The sequence below is a fragment of the Ranitomeya imitator genome, chromosome 1, assembly GCF_032444005.1.
Source record: "Ranitomeya imitator isolate aRanImi1 chromosome 1, aRanImi1.pri, whole genome shotgun sequence".
NCBI lineage: Eukaryota > Metazoa > Chordata > Amphibia > Anura > Dendrobatidae > Ranitomeya > Ranitomeya imitator.
The window spans coordinates 420,570,969-420,593,594 of NC_091282.1; the positions used below are offsets into that span (position 1 = coordinate 420,570,969).

Genomic DNA, 22,626 nt, shown 5'->3' on the forward strand with positions numbered 1-22,626 from the left:
AATCCGGATATCACTGCATGTAATAATAGTAACTTAAGATCGGCACATACACTGATAGCCTGGATATCACTGCATATAATAATAGTAACCTAATATCACTGTATGTAATAACAGTAACCTGGATATCACTGTATGTAATAATAGTGACCTGGATATTACTGCTTATAATAAAAGTAACATTGATATCACTGCATGTAATAACAGTAACCTGGATATCACTGCATGTAATAATATTAACCTGGATATCGCTGCATACAATAACAGTAACCTGGATATCACTGCATGTAATAACAGTAACCTGGATATGACCACACATAATAACAGTAACCTTGATATCACTGCATATAATACAGTAACCTGGATAGCACTGCATGTAATAACAGTAACCTAAATATCACTGTGTACAATAATAGTAACCTTGATATCGCTGCATACAATAACAGTAACCTGGATATCACTGCATGTAATAAAAGTCACCTGGATATCACCGCATAAAATAACAGTAACCTTGATATCATTGCATGTAATACAGTAACCTGGATATCACTGCATGTAATAACAGTAACCTGGATATCTGTATAATAATAGTAACCTTGACAGTAACCTGGATATCTGCACAATAATAGTAACCTTGTTATCACTGCATACAATAACAGTAACCTGGATATCACTGTATGTATTAATAGTGACCTGGATATCACTGCATGTAATAATAGTCACCTGGATATCACTGCATATAATAACAGTAATTTTGATATCACTGAATGTAACAGTAACCTGGATATCACTGCATGTAATAAAAGTAACATTGATATCACTGCATATAATAATAGTAACCTGGATACCACTGCATATAATAACAGTAACCTTGATATCACTGCATGTAATAACAGTAACCTTGATATCACTTCACGTAATAACAGTAACCTGGATATCACTGCATACAATAACAGTAACCTTGATATCACTGCATGTAATAACAGTAACCTTGATATCACTTCACGTAATAACAGTAACCTGGATATCACTGCATACAATAATAGTAACCTGAATATCACTGCATGTAATAATAGTAACTTGGATATTACTGCATACAACAACAGTAACCTTGATATCACTACATGTAATAACAGTAACCTGGATATCACTTAATGTAATAACAGTAACCCGGCTATCACTGCATACAATAAAAGTAACCTGGATATCACTGCATGTAATAATAGTAACCTGGATATCACTGCATACAATAACAGTAACCTTGATATCACTGCATGTAATAACAGTAACCTTGATATCACTTCACGTAATAACAGTAACCTGGATATCACTGCATACAATAATAGTAACCTGGATAGCACTGCATGTAATAATAGTCACTTGGATATCACTGCATATAATAACAGTAATCTTGATATCACTGCATGTAACAGTAAGCTGGACATCACTGTATGTAATAATAGTGACCTCGATATCACAGCATATAATAACAGTAACCTTGATATCACTGTATGTAATAACAGTAACCTGGATATGACTGCATATAATAACAGTAACCTGGATATCACTGTATGTAATAATAGTGACCTGGATATTACTGCATGTAATAATAGTAACCTGGATATCACTGTATGTTATAATAGTAACCTGGATATCACTGCATATAATAACAATAACCTTGATATCGCTGCATGTAACAGTAAGCTGGACATCACTGTTCGTAATAATAGTGACCTCGATATCATGGCATATAAAAGTAACCTTGATATCACTGAATGTAATAACAGTAACCTGGATATGACTGCATATAATAACAGTAACCTGGATATCACTGTATGTAATAATAGTGACCTGGATATCACTGCATGTAATAATAGTAACCTGGATATCACTGTATGTTATAATAGTAACCTGGATATCACTGCATACAATAACAGTAACCTTGATATCACTATATGCACGTACGGACTGGGGCTGAAATTCACCCCTGGCATTTGAAATCACACAGGTCCATGCCGACCCTGCCCACAAGCACTAGGTGGGATACATTACTAATATTACTCTGGATTGAGGAAAGCAAGATTTTCTACAAGACCAATATTTCTAATGATACCCGTGGCCTGCTGGGGTAAGTGATGGAGTCAGCGACTTTGTGGTCCATTACAACTCTTAAAGGGAACCTGTCACCCCCAAAAATCGATGGTGAGGTAAGCTCACCGTCATCAGGGGCTTATCTACAGCATTCTGTAATGCTGTAGATAAGCCCATGTTGTAACCTGAAAGAGGAGAAAAAGAGGTTAGATTATACTCACCCAGGGGCGGTCCCGCTGCTGTCCAGTCAAATGGGTGACTCAGGTCCGCTCTGGCGCCTCCTATCTTCATTCTATGACGTCCTCTTCTGGTCTTCACGCCGCGGGCGTCTCTGACCTTTCCGGCGCCTGCGCACTGCAGTACTTTGCTCTGCCCTCAACAGGGCAGACAAAATACGCCTGCGCCGGAGCCACGGCATGAAGACCAGAAGAGGACTTCATGGAATGAAGATAGGAGGCGCTGTTCGGGACCTGAGACACCCATCGGAGCAGGACCCTGGGTGAGTATAATCTAACCTCTTTTTCTCCTCTTTCAGGTAACATCGGCGGCTTATCTACAGCATTGCAGAATGCTGTAGATAAGCCCCTGATGACGGTGAGCTTACCTCACCATCGATTTTGGGGGTGACAGGTTCCCTTTAACTAGTGATGAGCGAGTATGCTCGTTACTCAACTTTTCCCGAGCATGCTCGGGTGTTCACCGAGTGTTTGGGCGTGCTCAGAGATTTCGTTTTTATTGCCGTAGCTGCAAGATTTGCGGCTGCAAGACAGCCTGAACACATGCAGGGATTGCCTGTTTGTTAGGGAATCCTCACATGTATTCAGGCTGTCTAGCAGCAGCAAATCATGCAGCTAGGGCTACTAAAACTAAATTTCTGAGCACGCCCAAATACTCAGAGACCACCAGAGCAAGCTTGGGAAAACTCAAGTAACGAGCATACTCGCTCATCACTACTCTTAACAGTATGAGTGTCTTGAGAACACCGATTCTGTTAACAAAGTAGCAGCCATGGCAGCCCACAACCAGACAGGCCCTTCTGGCATTTGCCAGAATTGCCAGATGGCAAGTCTGGCCCTGACTACATGTAATAGCGGTTCACTGTGCAAGTAGCCCATGTATTTTTGGTTATGTAATAGCAGTAACCTGGATATCAATGCATGTAATAACAGTAACCTATCACTACATAAAATAATAGTAGGAATACAAGGGTAGACGTTCCAGCTCCTAAAGGCTTTGACAAAGATCCATTGTAAGATCGAAACGCGTTGCTGGACTGTCAGTGCCTGCTGTGCACATTCACATCCACTGGGGATTCTGCCTATCACCATGTTTAAGGCTGTGCACACACAAAACGCGAAAAAACGCATACATTATGCATCTCATCATTTAAAATGCATTCTGCAATTTTTGTGCACATGATGCGTTTTTTTCCGCGAAAAAAATGCATTGCGGTAAAAAACGCAGCATGTTCATTAATTTTGCAGTTTTTTTGCAGATATCCCACTATATTATTGCGTTGGGAACCTCCGGAAAAATCCGCAAAAAAAATGCACCAAAAACTCGGTAAAAACGCATGCGGATTTCTTGCAGAAAATGTCCTGTTTTGCTCAGGAAATTTCTGCAAGAAATCCTGAACGTGTGCACATAGCCTTAATCGCTGAAGAATTTGTTTTAGAAGCTGGAACGACTACCATTGTATTCCTGTTGATTCACGTCATGTCCTGACGGAGTTCTGAGCACCTGTGGCAGTTGGTGAGCTGGCTAGGGCTTATAGCCCACATTTTCTCTCTATACAATAATTGTAACCTGGGTATCACTGCATACAATATTAGTAACTTGGATATCGCTGCATACACTAACAGTAATCTTGATATCACTGCATATAATAACAGTAATCTAGATATCATTGCATACTACTGCATAAGGCTATGGTAACACATTGCGTTTTTGCTGCTTTTTGTTTGCAAATTTTAAGCTTTTAAGATTTTAGACATCTCATGCACACACAATGGTTCTATTTTCCTGACTGTTTTGGAAAACTGCTGCATTTTTTTTAAAACTGCAGCGTGTCACTTCTTTCAGCATTTTTGCAGCATTATTTCATCCATTGGAAACAATGGATAAGTGCAAAAACGCAGGTATCAGGTTTTGCTACATTATTGATGCAAAAACCTTAAGGAAGTTGCATCATGATTTTATGGGGGGGCACCAAGCAACCTGAGACATCATTACGTGCAATGGTGGTAACATGGACATCACTTAACTACATAATAGTAACTTCTATCGCTGCTAGACACTGCTGCATACAAATATGATTCCATAATACTGTTCAATAAAGGGGTTGTCCACTCCTGGACTATTATTTCTTTAATGATAAAGTGGCCCCTATAAAAAAAAAAAAAAATCATAAACTCATCACCCAAATGGGGGTCGTAACAGTGATGTTAATTCCTTTTCTCCAGACAGTCATGTGACATTGACATTATGTCATGTGAGTACTGCAGCCAATCAGTAGCCGCAGATTGTCTTAGGCCGGCGTCACACTGGCGTTTTAAACGGCCGAGTGCAATGCGATAAAAAATTGCATTGCACTCAGACCAATGTTAAGCTATGGGGCAGCTCCCACCAGTCGACTTTTTGTCGACCGTTTTCCTTGGTCCGAGACAATTGCAGCGTGCTGGGATTGTCTCGGACCGAGGAAAACTCTCGGCTCACTCGCACCCATATAAGCCTATGGGTGCGAGTGAGACAGCGCACACCACTCGGATAGTGATGTGCGCTATAAGCGGACCCCAGCAATGGAGGACATGGAGAAATTAATTTCTCCACCTCCTCCGCAGCTGTGCTCCGATCCATCCTGTGCAAGAGAATCGGAGCACAGACGCATGACACTCGACTCCTGCTCTGCTGCGAGCAAGAGCCGAGTGTCATTAGCATATCGCATCTGATGCTCTCGCATCGGATGCAATACGCCAGTGTGACGCCGGCCTTAAGGTACCTTCACACTGAACAACTTAACAACGATATCGTTAGCGATCCGTGACGTTGCAGCGTCCTGGCTAGCAATATCGTTGTGTTTGACACGCAGCAGCGATGAGGATCCTGCTGTGACATCATTGGTCGGAGCAGAAAGGCCAGAACTTTATTTCGTCGTTGGCTCTCCCGCAGACATCGCTGAATCGGCGTGTGTGACGCCGATTCAGCGATGTCTTCACTGGTAACCAGGGTAAACATCGGGTTACTAAGCGCAGGGCCGCGCTTAGTAACCCGATGTTTACCCTGGTTACCAGTGTAAATGTAAAAAAAACAAACACCACATACTTACATTCCGGTGTCTGTCGCGTCCCCCAGCGTTCTGCTTCCCTGCACTCTGTCAGCGCCGGCTGGTCGTAAAGCACAGCGGTGACGTCACCGCTCTGCTTTACGGCCGGCCCTCACAGTCAGTGCGGGAAGCTGACGCCGGGGGACGCGACAGACACCGGAATGTAAGTATGTAGTGTTTGTTTGTTTTTTACATTTACACTGGTAGCCAGGGTAAACATCGGGTTACTAAGCGCGGCCCTGCGCTTAGTAACCCGATGTTTACCTTGGTTACCCGGAGACTTCAGCATCGTTGGTCGCTGGAGAGCTGTCTGTGTGACAGCTCCCCAGCGACCACACAGCGACGCTGAAACGATCGGCATCATTGTCTAGATCGCTGCAGCATCGCTAAATGTGACGGTGCCTTTAAGCCTTCGCACTTCCGTAAAACATAACTGCTCTGCTTGATGAAAGTGTGAAGGTTTCAGCTAATCAGATCTCCCTGATAGGCTGCAGTGCTCACGTGACATAATATATCACATATCCACCAGGCGACACAGCGCCCATATCGTTAGAATGGCACAGGTTCAGGATGTGAGTACCGTATATGTTTTTCTATTTTGATGGGGTCACATTTGCACATAAATAGGGTTCTTCTTCTTCATACAGAACAGCGACTGAGATAAAATGACCCAATCTGCTTCCATGGCGTATTCTTGGATTCCGCCACTGTCACTTGCTTCTGATTCAGTCCACGAGATCATTAGGGATTTGTCGTTTATGCAATTTCTTAAAATGAACTGTCAGCTTCTTCTATATTTTGAAATGTTAACACTTCCTCCCCTATTTTCATGTATGAAGCACAAAAGTTTATCACTTGATTAAAGTTTGCTGAAATGAGATTTTTCCCTCTACAATCACTAACATCCCTCACCACAGAGTGTGACATACTGAAACGTGTCAGGTTCCAGCTGGGAAGTCTAAAAAAATGACCACAAAAATAGCAATCAATTGTGCAGGAATAGCGGATCTTGGTAGATGGTTCATTACAAATCTACAGTAACATCTGGAAAGTCATCATCAATAATTGAATCTATTCCATACTGTACAGCTTCAGTAAAAGAAAATCCTGGTGTTTACGAAACGAGCATATATAAGGAAACATTGTACTGATTTGTTTATCATTTGTAACCAAACTTGTGTTCAGAAGAATTTCTCAGATGACCCTCTTGTTTTCCCCTAAACGCCCACCCTCCCCCTTCAAGTACAAGGCTGAAAGGGTTAGCTTTTATCACAGAGGTATCAAAGTCCACACTGAGCTCTCTCATTGCCTGCACTGAAGCTAAGCAAACTTCCCAGAGAATGTCCACCTAGGGAATCTGTCATGTACTAGACACAATCCTGCACATTTCTCAGTGGAGGGCTGCGCTTCATAATGAAAAGAAGCTTGGCTTTCAATGCTATGCACTAAATAAAGCCAAACTAGTGTATTAGGACCTAATGTGGGAACCTGTCACAGACTCTTGGAGCACCAGGAAAGTGTCACCACCACCTGCAGTCCATGCCTCTGGTGCTAGACACTACCTCTCCTGCAGCCACTACTTTATAGTGATGTACAATGTATATGCTTCTTGTATTTCCATACCATTATTATATATGGACACAGAATTACCTGTCTGCAACTATGGCGGCTGATACCTTGTACCCAAGACAGGTAATATCACAAGTTTCACCACCATTATGAATAAGGTGAAATTCCCCAACACTCTCAGCTCCACTATACACAAACTCATGAACTAAGTTGTGCAGAGTATTATTGCTCCAGACATTATCAGTGCAGGGTGGGATGCCACATCCATGTGTTGACCCCACATGTTCAGCTTGCATTGTAATCTATATTGGGGTACAGGCAGGATCCCCTGATAAGCTTATGACTACTCATTATGCCAGCTGTGGTAGAGGAGATGCTGAGACTTCTAGTTCTGCAATCATTACAACATGACTAGCTGGTCCAGATGGCCAAACCTCTGTGTAACCTGTGGCTCGTCCTGCTCAGCACAGAACATGGGGGCCTTGCACAGTAATGACCCCCCAGACAGCATATTACATCACAGGGTCAGCCCCACATGGGGGTAGAAAAGTTCTGGGAATGCAGATGAAACAAGCAGTGACATTACCTCTCCCATGTTGATGTAGCCATACTTGCTAGCTATCCTGTCGGCTTCCTGAGCTCCCCCTTTTATCCTCACAGCCCAGTGGTTGGTGTATATACGAGCCCAGCATGTAGGTACAAGAATCCCCAGCAGCACAGTCAGGACGAAGAGCAGCAATTGACAAGCCATGATCTGCCCTGCTGTCCCTGCTCCTCAGAGAGGGGCGAACACTCAGGACAGGTGAGGGCGCACTCCAGCACTGCACACTCCAGGATCAGCCCAGCAGATAGTGGAGAAAAGTTCCCAGGCACTTGGATGGCCCCCTGCTCGTCTCCTCACTTTGGGATTACCCTGCACTGGGACTCTGGGCTCCTGCTGCCAAGTGCTAATCTGGATGGCCTCCTTCTTGAGAGCTTCCTTTCCAGTGCTGGGGCTACACTATGCCAGGGTGCCAATTCAGTGCCCTCCTCGCACGCTCCTGGCACCTTAGCTGTGACTGTGGGCTATGAGTGTAGACAGCAGTTCTCTCCGTCTCTCTCACTGCATAAATGACTGCCCCCCTTCTGCTCTCCTCCCGTCCGAAACCAACAGTACCCAGATGGAAGGGAGAGGCGGAGGCTGCAGGCTCAGTGTCCCTCCTACTCCTACTATCCCACCCTCCCCTGCCACTCAGTGCACGGAGATGCCCTCACCTAGCTGTGAGGTACAAGGGGCACTGAGGGTGGTTATTACCTCACAGGCACAGTGTCCCTCCTACTCCTACTATCCCACCCTCCCCTGCCACTCAGTGCACGGAGATGCCCTCACCTAGCTGTGAGGTACAAGGGGCACTGAGGGTGGTTACCTCACAGGCACAGTGTCCCTCCTACTCCTACTATCCCACCCTCCCCTGCCACTCAGTGCACGGAGATGCCCTCACCTAGCTGTGAGGTACAAGGGGCACTGAGGGTGGTTACCTCACAGGCTCAGTGTCCCTCCTACTCCTACTATCCCACCCTCCCCTGCCACTCAGTGCACGGTGATGCCCTCACCTAGCTGTGAGGTACAAGGGGCACTGAGGGTGGTTATTACCTCACAGGCACAGTGTCCCTCCTACTCCTACTATCCCACCCTCCCCTGCCACTCAGTGCACGGAGATGCCCTCACCTAGCTGTGAGGTACAAGGGGCACTGAGGGTGGTTACCTCACAGGCACAGTGTCCCTCCTACTCCTACTATCCCACCCTCCCCTGCCACTCAGTGCACGGAGAGCCCTCACCTAGCTGTGAGGTACAAGGGGCACTGAGGGTGGTTATTACCTCACAGGCTCAGTGTCGCTCCTATTCCTACTATCCCACCCACCCCTGCCACTCACACTCAGTGCACGGAGATGCCCTCACCTAGCTGTGAGGTACAAGGGGCACTAAGGGTGATTATTACCTCACAGGCTCAGTGTCCCTCCTACTCCTACTATCCCATCCTCCCCTGCCACTCACACTCAGTGCACGTAGATGCCCTCACCTAGCTGTGAGGTACAAGGGGCACTAAGGGTGGTTATTACCTCACAGGCTCAGTGTCCCTCCTACTCCTTCTAGCCCACCCACCCCTGCCACTCACACAGTGCACGGAGATGCCCTCACCTAGCTGTGAGGTACAAGGGGCACTGAGGGTGGTTATTACCTCACAGGCTCAGTGTCCCTCCTATTCCTACTATCCCACCCACCCCTGCCACTCACACTCAGTGCACGGAGATGCCCTCACCTAGCTGTGAGGTACAAGGGGCACTAAGGGTGATTATTACCTCACAGGCTCAGTGTCCCTCCTACTCCTACTATCCCATCCTCCCCTGCCACTTACAGTGCACGGAGATGCCCTCACCTAGCTGTGAGGTACAAGGGGCACTAAGGGTGATTATTACCTCACAGGCTCAATGTCCCTCCTACTCCTACTATCCCACCCTCCCCTGCCACTCACAGTGCACGGAGATGCCCTCACCTAGCTGTGAGGTACAAGGGGCACTAAGGGTGATTATTACCTCACAGGCTCAATGTCCCTCCTACTCCTACTATCCCACCCTCCCCTGCCACTCACAGTGCACGGAGATGCCCTCACCTAGCTGTGAGGTACAAGGGGCACTGAGGGTGGTTACCTCACAGGCACAGTGTCCCTCCCACTCCTACTATCCCACCCACCCCTGCCACTCAGTGCACGGAGATGCCCTCACCTAGCTGTGAGGTACAAGGGGCACTGAGGGTGGTTATTACCTCACAGGCTCAGTGTCCCTCCTACTCCTTCTAGCCCACCCACCCCTGCCACTCACACAGTGCACGGAGATGCCCTCACCTAGCTGTGAGGTACAAGGGGCACTGAGGGTGGTTATTACCTCACAGGCTCAGTGTCGCTCCTATTCCTACTATCCCACCCACCCCTGCCACTCACACTCAGTGCACGGAGATGCCCTCACCTAGCTGTGAGGTACAAGGGGCACTAAGGGTGATTATTACCTCACAGGCTCAGTGTCCCTCCTACTCCTACTATCCCATCCTCCCCTGCCACTCACACTCAGTGCACGTAGATGCCCTCACCTAGCTGTGAGGTACAAGGGGCACTAAGGGTGATTATTACCTCACAGGCTCAGTGTCCCTCCTACTCCTTCTAGCCCACCCACCCCTGCCACTCACACAGTGCACGGAGATGCCCTCACCTAGCTGTGAGGTACAAGGGGCACTGAGGGTGGTTATTACCTCACAGGCTCAGTGTCCCTCCTATTCCTACTATCCCACCCACCCCTGCCACTCACACTCAGTGCACGGAGATGCCCTCACCTAGCTGTGAGGTACAAGGGGCACTAAGGGTGATTATTACCTCACAGGCTCAGTGTCCCTCCTACTCCTACTATCCCATCCTCCCCTGCCACTTACAGTGCACGGAGATGCCCTCACCTAGCTGTGAGGTACAAGGGGCACTAAGGGTGATTATTACCTCACAGGCTCAATGTCCCTCCTACTCCTACTATCCCACCCTCCCCTGCCACTCACAGTGCACGGAGATGCCCTCACCTAGCTGTGAGGTACAAGGGGCACTGAGGGTGGTTATTACCTCACATGCACAGTGTCCCTCCTACTCCTTCTAGCCCACCCTCCCCTGCCACTCATACTCAGTGCACGGAGATGCCCTCACCTAGCTGTGAGGTACAAGGGGCACTGAGGGTGGTTATTACCTCACAGGCTCAGTGTCCCTCCTATTCCTACTATCCCACCCACCCCTGCCACTCACACTCAGTGCACGGAGATGCCCTCACCTAGCTGTGAGGTACAAGGGGCACTAAGGGTGATTATTACCTCACAGGCTCAGTGTCCCTCCTACTCCTACTATCCCATCCTCCCCTGCCACTTACAGTGCACGGAGATGCCCTCACCTAGCTGTGAGGTACAAGGGGCACTGAGGGTGGTTATTACCTCACAGGCACAGTGTCCCTCCTATTCCTACTATCCCACCCACCCCTGCCACTCACACTCAGTGCACGGAGATGCCCTCACCTAGCTGTGAGGTACAAGGGGCACTAAGGGTGATTATTACCTCACAGGCTCAGTGTCCCTCCTACTCCTACTATCCCACCCTCCCCTGCCACTCACAGTGCACGGAGATGCCCTCACCTAGCTGTGAGGTACAAGGGGCACTGAGGGTGGTTACCTCACAGGCACAGTGTCCCTCCTACTCCTACTATCCCACCCTCCCCTGCCACTCAGTGCACGGAGATGCCCTCACCTAGCTGTGAGGTACAAGGGGCACTGAGGGTGGTTACCTCACAGGCACAGTGTCCCTCCCACTCCTACTATCCCACCCACCCCTGCCACTCAGTGCACGGAGATGCCCTCACCTAGCTGTGAGGTACAAGGGGCACTGAGGGTGGTTATTACCTCACAGGCTCAGTGTCCCTCCTACTCCTTCTAGCCCACCCACCCCTGCCACTCACACTCAGTGCACGGAGATGCCCTCACCTAGCTGTGAGGTACAAGGGGCACTGAGGGTGGTTATTACCTCACAGGCTCAGTGTCGCTCCTATTCCTACTATCCCACCCACCCCTGCCACTCACACTCAGTGCACGGAGATGCCCTCACCTAGCTGTGAGGTACAAGGGGCACTAAGGGTGATTATTACCTCACAGGCTCAGTGTCCCTCCTACTCCTACTATCCCATCCTCCCCTGCCACTCACACTCAGTGCACGTAGATGCCCTCACCTAGCTGTGAGGTACAAGGGGCACTAAGGGTGATTATTACCTCACAGGCTCAGTGTCCCTCCTACTCCTTCTAGCCCACCCACCCCTGCCACTCACACAGTGCACGGAGATGCCCTCACCTAGCTGTGAGGTACAAGGGGCACTGAGGGTGGTTATTACCTCACAGGCTCAGTGTCCCTCCTATTCCTACTATCCCACCCACCCCTGCCACTCACACTCAGTGCACGGAGATGCCCTCACCTAGCTGTGAGGTACAAGGGGCACTAAGGGTGATTATTACCTCACAGGCTCAGTGTCCCTCCTACTCCTACTATCCCATCCTCCCCTGCCACTTACAGTGCACGGAGATGCCCTCACCTAGCTGTGAGGTACAAGGGGCACTAAGGGTGATTATTACCTCACAGGCTCAATGTCCCTCCTACTCCTACTATCCCACCCTCCCCTGCCACTCACAGTGCACGGAGATGCCCTCACCTAGCTGTGAGGTACAAGGGGCACTAAGGGTGATTATTACCTCACAGGCTCAATGTCCCTCCTACTCCTACTATCCCACCCTCCCCTGCCACTCACAGTGCACGGAGATGCCCTCACCTAGCTGTGAGGTACAAGGGGCACTGAGGGTGGTTACCTCACAGGCACAGTGTCCCTCCCACTCCTACTATCCCACCCACCCCTGCCACTCAGTGCACGGAGGTGCCCTCACCTAGCTGTGAGGTACAAGGGGCACTGATTGTGGTTATTACCTCACAGGCTCAGTGTCCCTCCTACTCCTTCTAGCCCACCCACCCCTGCCACTCACACAGTGCACGGAGATGCCCTCACCTAGCTGTGAGGTACAAGGGGCACTGAGGGTGGTTATTACCTCACAGGCTCAGTGTCGCTCCTATTCCTACTATCCCACCCACCCCTGCCACTCACACTCAGTGCACGGAGATGCCCTCACCTAGCTGTGAGGTACAAGGGGCACTAAGGGTGATTATTACCTCACAGGCTCAGTGTCCCTCCTACTCCTACTATCCCATCCTCCCCTGCCACTCACACTCAGTGCACGTAGATGCCCTCACCTAGCTGTGAGGTACAAGGGGCACTAAGGGTGATTATTACCTCACAGGCTCAGTGTCCCTCCTACTCCTTCTAGCCCACCCACCCCTGCCACTCACACAGTGCACGGAGATGCCCTCACCTAGCTGTGAGGTACAAGGGGCACTGAGGGTGGTTATTACCTCACAGGCTCAGTGTCCCTCCTATTCCTACTATCCCACCCACCCCTGCCACTCACACTCAGTGCACGGAGATGCCCTCACCTAGCTGTGAGGTACAAGGGGCACTAAGGGTGATTATTACCTCACAGGCTCAGTGTCCCTCCTACTCCTACTATCCCATCCTCCCCTGCCACTTACAGTGCACGGAGATGCCCTCACCTAGCTGTGAGGTACAAGGGGCACTAAGGGTGATTATTACCTCACAGGCTCAATGTCCCTCCTACTCCTACTATCCCACCCTCCCCTGCCACTCACAGTGCACGGAGATGCCCTCACCTAGCTGTGAGGTACAAGGGGCACTGAGGGTGGTTATTACCTCACATGCACAGTGTCCCTCCTACTCCTTCTAGCCCACCCTCCCCTGCCACTCATACTCAGTGCACGGAGATGCCCTCACCTAGCTGTGAGGTACAAGGGGCACTGAGGGTGGTTATTACCTCACAGGCTCAGTGTCCCTCCTATTCCTACTATCCCACCCACCCCTGCCACTCACACTCAGTGCACGGAGATGCCCTCACCTAGCTGTGAGGTACAAGGGGCACTAAGGGTGATTATTACCTCACAGGCTCAGTGTCCCTCCTACTCCTACTATCCCATCCTCCCCTGCCACTTACAGTGCACGGAGATGCCCTCACCTAGCTGTGAGGTACAAGGGGCACTGAGGGTGGTTATTACCTCACAGGCACAGTGTCCCTCCTATTCCTACTATCCCACCCACCCCTGCCACTCACACTCAGTGCACGGAGATGCCCTCACCTAGCTGTGAGGTACAAGGGGCACTAAGGGTGATTATTACCTCACAGGCTCAGTGTCCCTCCTACTCCTACTATCCCACCCTCCCCTGCCACTCACAGTGCACGGAGATGCCCTCACCTAGCTGTGAGGTACAAGGGGCACTGAGGGTGGTTACCTCACAGGCACAGTGTCCCTCCTACTCCTACTATCCCACCCACCCCTGCCACTCACACAGTGCACGGAGATGCCCTCACCTAGCTGTGAGGTACAAGGGGCACTGAGGGTGGTTATTACCTCACAGGCACAGTGTCCCTCCTACTCCTTCTAGCCCACCCTCCCCTGCCACTCATACTCAGTGCACGGAGATGCCCTCACCTAGCTGTGAGGTACAAGGGGCACTGAGGGTGGTTATTACCTCACAGGCTCAGTGTCCCTCCTATTCCTACTATCCCACCCACCCCTGCCACTCACACTCAGTGCACGGAGATGCCCTCACCTAGCTGTGAGGTACAAGGGGCACTAAGGGTGATTATTACCTCACAGGCTCAGTGTCCCTCCTACTCCTACTATCCCATCCTCCCCTGCCACTTACAGTGCACGGAGATGCCCTCACCTAGCTGTGAGGTACAAGGGGCACTGAGGGTGGTTATTACCTCACAGGCACAGTGTCCCTCCTATTCCTACTATCCCACCCACCCCTGCCACTCACACTCAGTGCACGGAGATGCCCTCACCTAGCTGTGAGGTACAAGGGGCACTAAGGGTGATTATTACCTCACAGGCTCAGTGTCCCTCCTACTCCTACTATCCCACCCTCCCCTGCCACTCACAGTGCACGGAGATGCCCTCACCTAGCTGTGAGGTACAAGGGGCACTGAGGGTGGTTACCTCACAGGCACAGTGTCCCTCCTACTCCTACTATCCCACCCACCCCTGCCACTCACACAGTGCACGGAGATGCCCTCACCTAGCTGTGAGGTACAAGGGGCACTGAGGGTGGTTATTACCTCACAGGCACAGTGTCCCTCCTACTCCTTCTAGCCCACCCTCCCCTGCCACTCATACTCAGTGCACGGAGATGCCCTCACCTAGCTGTGAGGTACAAGGGGCACTGAGGGTGGTTATTACCTCACAGGCTCAGTGTCCCTCCTATTCCTACTATCCCACCCACCCCTGCCACTCACACTCAGTGCACGGAGATGCCCTCACCTAGCTGTGAGGTACAAGGGGCACTAAGGGTGATTATTACCTCACAGGCTCAGTGTCCCTCCTACTCCTACTATCCCATCCTCCCCTGCCACTTACAGTGCACGGAGATGCCCTCACCTAGCTGTGAGGTACAAGGGGCACTGAGGGTGGTTATTACCTCACAGGCACAGTGTCCCTCCTATTCCTACTATCCCACCCACCCCTGCCACTCACACTCAGTGCACGGAGATGCCCTCACCTAGCTGTGAGGTACAAGGGGCACTAAGGGTGATTATTACCTCACAGGCTCAGTGTCCCTCCTACTCCTACTATCCTACCCTCCCCTGCCACTCACAGTGCACGGAGATGCCCTCACCTAGCTGTGAGGTACAAGGGGCACTGAGGGTGGTTACCTCACAGGCACAGTGTCCCTCCTACTCCTACTATCCCACCCACCCCTGCCACTCACACAGTGCACGGAGATGCCCTCACCTAGCTGTGAGGTACAAGGGGCACTGAGGGTGGTTATTACCTCACAGGCACAGTGTCCCTCCTACTCCTTCTAGCCCACCCTCCCCTGCCACTCTTACTCAGTGCACGGAGATGCCCTCACCTAGCTGTGAGGTACAAGGGGCACTGAGGGTGGTTATTACCTCACAGGCTCAGTGTCCCTCCTACTCCTACTATCCCATCCTCCCCTGCCACTTACAGTGCACGGAGATGCCCTCACCTAGCTGTGAGGTACAAGGGGCACTGAGGGTGGTTATTACCTCACAGGCACAGTGTCCCTCCTATTCCTACTATCCCACCCTCCCCTGCCACTCACACTCAGTGCACGGAGATGCCCTCACCTAGCTGTGAGGTACAAGGGGCACTGAGGGTGGTTATTACCTCACAGGCTCAGTGTCCCTCCTACTCCTACTATCCCACCCACCCCTGCCACTCACACTCGGTGCACGGAGATGCCCTCACCTAGCTGTGAGGTACAAGGGGCACTAAGGGTGATTATTACCTCACAGGCTCAGTGTCCCTCCTACTCCTACTATCCCATCCTCCCCTGCCACTTACAGTGCACGGAGATGCCCTCACCTAGCTGTGAGGTACAAGGGGCACTGAGGGTGGTTATTACCTCACAGGCACAGTGTCCCTCCTATTCCTACTATCCCACCCACCCCTGCCACTCACACTCAGTGCACGGAGATGCCCTCACCTAGCTGTGAGGTACAAGGGGCACTAAGGGTGATTATTACCTCACAGGCTCAGTGTCCCTCCTACTCCTACTATCCCACCCTCCCCTGCCACTCACAGTGCACGGAGATGCCCTCACCTAGCTGTGAGGTACAAGGGGCACTGAGGGTGGTTACCTCACAGGCACAGTGTCCCTCCTACTCCTACTATCCCACCCACCCCTGCCACTCACACAGTGCACGGAGATGCCCTCACCTAGCTGTGAGGTACAAGGGGCACTGAGGGTGGTTATTACCTCACAGGCACAGTGTCCCTCCTATTCCTACTATCCCACCCACCCCTGCCACTCACACTCGGTGCACGGAGATGCCCTCACCTAGCTGTGAGGTACAAGGGGCACTAAGGGTGATTATTACCTCACAGGCACAGTGTCCCTCCTATTCCTACTATCCCACCCACCCCTGCCACTCACACTCGGTGCACGGAGATGCCCTCACCTAGCTGTGAGGTACAAGGGGCACTAAGGGTGATTATTACCTCACAGGCACAGTGTCCCTCCTATTCCTACTATCCCACCCACCCCTGCCACTCACACTCGGTGCACGGAGATGCCCTCACCTAGCTGTGAGGTACAAGGGGCACTAAGGGTGATTATTACCTCACAGGCTCAGTGTCCCTCCTACTCCTACTATCCCACCCTCCCCTGCCACTCACTCAGTGCACGGAAATGCCCTCACCTAGCTGTGAGGTACAAGGAGCACTGAGGGTGGTTATTACCTCACAGGCTCAGTGTCCCTCCTACTCCTACTATCCCACCCTCCCCTGCCACTCACTCAGTGCACGGAGATGCCCTCACCTAGCTGTGAGGTACAAGTGGCACTGAGGGTGATTACCTCACAGGCACAGTGTCCCTCCTACTCCTACTATGCCACCCTCCCCTGCCACTCACAGTGCACGGAGATGCCCTCACCTAGCAGTGAGGTACAAGGGGCACTGAGGGTGGTTACCTCACAGGCACAGTGTCCCTCCTACTCCTACTATCCCACCCTCCCCTGCCACTCACAGTGCACAGAGATGCCCTCACCTAGCTGTGAGGTACAAGGGGCACTGAGGGTGGTTATTACCTCACAGGCACAGCGTCCCTCCTACTCCTACTATCCCACCCACCCCTGCCACTCACACAGTGCACGGAGACGCCCTCACCTAGCTGTGAGGTACAAGGGGCACTGAGGGTGGTTATTACCTCACAGGCACAGTGTCCCTCCTACTCCTTCTAGCCCACCCTCCCCTGCCACTCACACTCAGTGCACGGAGATGCCCTCACCTAGCTGTGAGGTACAAGGGGCACTGAGGGTGGTTATTACCTCACAGGCTCAGTGTCGCTCCTATTCCTACTATCCCACCCACCCCTGCCACTCACACTCAGTGCACGGAGATGCCCTCACCTAGCTGTGAGGTACAAGGGGCACTAAGGGTGATTATTACCTCACAGGCTCAGTGTCCCTCCTACTCCTACTATCCCATCCTCCCCTGCCACTCACACTCAGTGCACGTAGATGCCCTCACCTAGCTGTGAGGTACAAGGGGCACTAAGGGTGATTATTACCTCACAGGCTCAGTGTCCCTCCTACTCCTACTATCCCATCCTCCCCTGCCACTCACAGTGCACGGAGATGCCCTCACCTAGCTGTGAGGTACAAGGGGCACTGAGGGTGGTTATTACCTCACAGGCACAGTGTCCCTCCTATTCCTACTATCCCACCCTCCCCTGCCACTCACACTCAGTGCACGGAGATGCCCTCACCTAGCTGTGAGGTACAAGGGTCACTAAGGGTGATTATTACCTCACAGGCACAGTGTCCCTCCTATTCCTACTATCCCACCCACCCCTGCCACTCACACTCGGTGCACGGAGATGCCCTCACCTAGCTGTGAGGTACAAGGGGCACTAAGGGTGATTATTACCTCACAGGCTCAGTGTCCCTCCTACTCCTACTATCCCACCCTCCCTTGCCACTCACACAGTGCACGGAGATGCCCTCACCTAGATGTGAGTTACAAGGGGCACTGAGGGTGGTTATTACCTCACAGGCACAGTGTCCCTCCTACTCCTTCTAGCCCACCCTCCCCTGCCACTCACACTCAGTGCACGGAGATGCCCTCACCTAGCTGTGAGGTACAAGGGGCACTGAGGGTGGTTATTACCTCACAGGCTCAGTGTCCCTCCTACTCCTACTATCCCATCCTCCCCTGCCACTCACAGTGCACGGAGATGCCCTCACCTAGCTGTGAGGTACAAGGGGCACTGAGGGTGGTTATTACCTCACAGGCACAGTGTCCCTCCTATTCCTACTATCCCACCCTCCCCTGCCACTCACACTCAGTGCACGGAGATGCCCTCACCTAGCTGTGAGGTACAAGGGTCACTAAGGGTGATTATTACTTCACAGGCACAGTGTCCCTCCTATTCCTACTATCCCACCCACCGCTGCCACTCACACTCGGTGCACGGAGATGCCCTCACCTAGCTGTGAGGTACAAGGGGCACTGAGGGTGATTATTACCTCACAGGGTCAGTGTCCCTCCTACTCCTACTATCCCACCCTCCCTTGCCACTCACTCAGTGCACGGAGATGCCCTCACCTAGCTGTGAGGTACAAGGGGCACTGAGGGTGGTTATTACCTCACAGGCTCAGTGTCCCTCCTACTCCTACTATCCCACCCACCCCTGCCACTCACACAGTGCACGAAGATGCCCTCACCTAGCTGTGAGGTACAAGGGGCACTGAGGGTGGTTATTACCTCACAGGCACAGTGTCCCTCCTACTCCTTCTAGCCCACCCTCCCCTGCCACTCACACTCAGTGCACGGAGATGCCCTCACCTAGCTGTGAGGTACAAGGGGCACTGAGGGTGGTTATTACCTCACAGGCTCAGTGTCCCTCCTACTCCTACTATCCCATCCTCCCCTGCCACTCACAGTGCACGGAGATGCCCTCACCTAGCTGTGAGGTACAAGGGGCACTGAGGGTGGTTATTACCTCACAGGCTCAGTGTCCCTCCTATTCCTACTATCCCACCCTCCCCTGCCACTCACACTCAGTGCACGGAGATGCCCTCACCTAGCTGTGAGGTACAAGAGTCACTAAGGGTGATTATTACCTCACAGGCACAGTGTCCCTCCTATTCCTACTATCCCACCCACCCCTGCCACTCACACTCGGTGCACGGAGATGCCCTCACCTAGCTGTGAGGTACTAGGGGCACTAAGGGTGATTATTACCTCACAGGCACAGTGTCCCTCCTATTCCTACTATCCCACCCACCCCTGCCACTCACACTCAGTGCACGGAGATGCCCTCACCTAGCTGTGAGGTACAAGGGGCACTAAGGGCGATTATTACCTCACAGGCTCAGTGTCCCTCCTACTCCTACTATCCCACCCTCCCATGCCACTCACTCAGTGCACGGAGATGCCCTCACCTAGCTGTGAGGTACAAGGAGCACTGAGGGTGGTTATTACCTCACAGGCTCAGTGTCCCTCCTACTCCTACTATCCCACCCTCCCCTGCCACTCACTCAGTGCACGGAGATGCCCTCACCTAGCTGTGAGGTACAAGGGGCACTGAGGGTGGTTACCTCACAGGCACAGTGTCCCTCCTACTCCTACTATCCCACCCACCCCTGCCACTCACACAGTGCACGGAGATGCCCTCACCTAGCTGTGAGGTACAAGGGGCACTGAGGGTGGTTATTACCTCACAGGCTCAGTGTCCCTCCTATTCCTACTATCCCACCCACCCCTGCCACTCACACTCAGTGCACGGAGATGCCCTCACCTAGCTGTGAGGTACAAGGGGCACTAAGGGTGATTATTACCTCACAGGCACAGTGTCCCTCCTACTCCTTCTAGCCCACCCTCCCCTGCCACTCACACTCAGTGCACGGAGATGCCCTCACCTAGCTGTGAGGTACAAGGGGCACTGAGGGTGGTTATTACCTCACAGGCTCAGTGTCCCTCCTACTCCTACTATCCCATCCTCCCCTGCCACTCACAGTGCACGGAGATGCCCTCACCTAGCTGTGAGGTACAAGGGGCACTGAGGGTGGTTACCTCACAGGCACAGTGTCCCTCCTACTCCTACTATCCCACCCACCCCTGCCACTCACACAGTGCACGGAGATGCCCTCACCTAGCTGTGAGGTACAAGGGGCACTGAGGGTGGTTATTACCTCACAGGCACAGTGTCCCTCCTACTCCTTCTAGCCCACCCTCCCCTGCCACTCACACTCAGTGCACGGAGATGCCCTCACCTAGCTGTGAGGTACAAGGGGCACTGAGGGTGGTTATTACCTCACAGGCTCAGTGTCCCTCCTACTCCTACTATCCCATCCTCCCCTGCCACTCACAGTGCACGGAGATGCCCTCACCTAGCTGTGAGGTACAAGGGGCACTGAGGGTGGTTATTACCTCACAGGCTCAGTGTCCCTCCTATTCCTACTATCCCACCCTCCCCTGCCACTCACACTCAGTGCACGGAGATGCCCTCACCTAGCTGTGAGGTACAAGGGTCACTAAGGGTGATTATTACCTCACAGGCACAGTGTCCCTCCTATTCCTACTATCCCACCCACCCCTGCCACTCACACTCGGTGCACGGAGATGCCCTCACCTAGCTGTGAGGTACTAGGGGCACTAAGGGTGATTATTACCTCACAGGCACAGTGTCCCTCCTATTCCTACTATCCCACCCACCCCTGCCACTCACACTCAGTGCACGGAGATGCCCTCACCTAGCTGTGAGGTACAAGGGGCACTAAGGGTGATTATTACCTCACAGGCTCAGTGTCCCTCCTACTCCTACTATCCCACCCTCCCATGCCACTCACTCAGTGCACGGAGATGCCCTCACCTAGCTGTGAGGTACAAGGAGCACTGAGGGTGGTTATTACCTCACAGGCTCAGTGTCCCTCCTACTCCTACTATCCCACCCTCCCCTGCCACTCACTCAGTGCACGGAGATGCCCTCACCTAGCTGTGAGGTACAAGGGGCACTGAGGGTGATTACCTCACAGGCACAGTGTCCCTCCTACTCCTACTATCCCACCCTCCCCTGCCACTCACAGTGCACGGAGATGCCCTCACCTAGCTGTGAGGTACAAAGGGCACTAAGGGTGATTATTACCTCACAGGCACAGTGTCCCTCCTATTCCTACTATCCCACCCACCCCTGTCACTCACACTCGGTGCACGGAGATGCCCTCACCTAGCTGTGAGGTACAAGGGGCACTAAGGGTGATTATTACCTCACAGGCACAGTGTCCCTCCTATTCCTACTATCCCACCCACCCCTGCCACTCACACTCAGTGCACGTAGATGCCCTCACCCAGCGTCGGACTGGAGCACCTTGGGCCCACCAGAGAAAATCATTCTTGGGGCCCACTATGTAGCTACATAGAAATAGATACAAGACCACCAATTGTGCGGTAAAAAGCGCTAATATCAGGGTATAATATAAGGTAGTTCACGTCTTATTAATGTAGCAAGGGTTGGGGTAGCCCCCTCACAGAATATAATGTAGCCCCCTCATAAAATATAATGCAGTCCCTTCTCATAGAATATAATGCAGCACCCCACAAAATATAATGCAACCCTCTCAGGTATGACGCAGTCCCCACCATAGAATATAATGTAGCACCCCATAGGGTATAATGCAGCCCCCTCATATAGTATCATGCCACCCACCACAGAATATAATGTAGTCCCCTGAGAGAATGCAGTTCCACCACAGAATATAATGCAGCCCCCCCCATAGAGTATACTGTAGCCCACTCATATAGTATGATGTAGACCCCATAATATTATGTAGTCCCCTGAGAGAATAATGCAGCCCCACCACAGAATATAATGCAGCCCCCCATAGAGTATACTGTAACCCCTCATATAGTATGATGTAGCCCCCCATAATATAATATAGTACCTTGAGTATAATGCAGTCCCCCCACAGAATATAATGTAGCCCCCCAGGGCCGTATTTAGAGTTTCTGCTGCCCTAGGCACTTTTAGCGCTGCCTCCCCTTTTGGTGAGTATGACACTATCTGCAGTGACTTTGGCAAGAATCGCTGATGTGAAAGTTGCCTTTTGCAGCAGATCCGGCAGTTTTTCTGCATCTGCCGTGTAACGGATCACTTACAGCAACATTGCATTCGGCCTCATTCATTCCCTATGGGATTTGCGGCACTTGCCGTGATCTGGCAGATGCGGTACCGTACGTTAAGTTTGCGGCGCGCGTAGTGAGCCGCGGCAAAATTTAGGCCACGCCTCTGACCAGACCCATTTCACAACTAGTCACACCCATATCCACGTCCCAACCGCAGCCATTTAGCGCTGCTGATCACACTGTTTTATATACAATAATTCTAAGCAAACAAAAATATGGCCACACAGTGCTCCATACTGTATAATGGCCACACACGATGCTCAATACTG

General features: G+C 51.6%; 1 protein-coding gene across 3 annotated transcripts in view; it reads right to left on the reverse strand.

Moving 5' to 3' along the window:
* PCSK5 (proprotein convertase subtilisin/kexin type 5) overlaps positions 1-8,373 on the reverse strand; it is a 748,165-nt gene extending 739,792 nt beyond the window's left edge. For 2 of the 3 annotated variants that reach the window (XM_069763164.1, XM_069763182.1), the window contains exon 1: positions 7,566-8,095. In XM_069763164.1, the coding sequence (XP_069619265.1) occupies positions 7,566-7,730 (165 nt within the window). In that variant the 5' untranslated portion in view covers positions 7,731-8,095. Of the gene's footprint in view, positions 1-7,565 lie in introns of all 3 variants that reach the window. The other variant, XM_069763172.1, reaches the window with a different exon arrangement.
* Between the last annotated feature and the right edge of the window lie 14,253 nt (positions 8,374-22,626).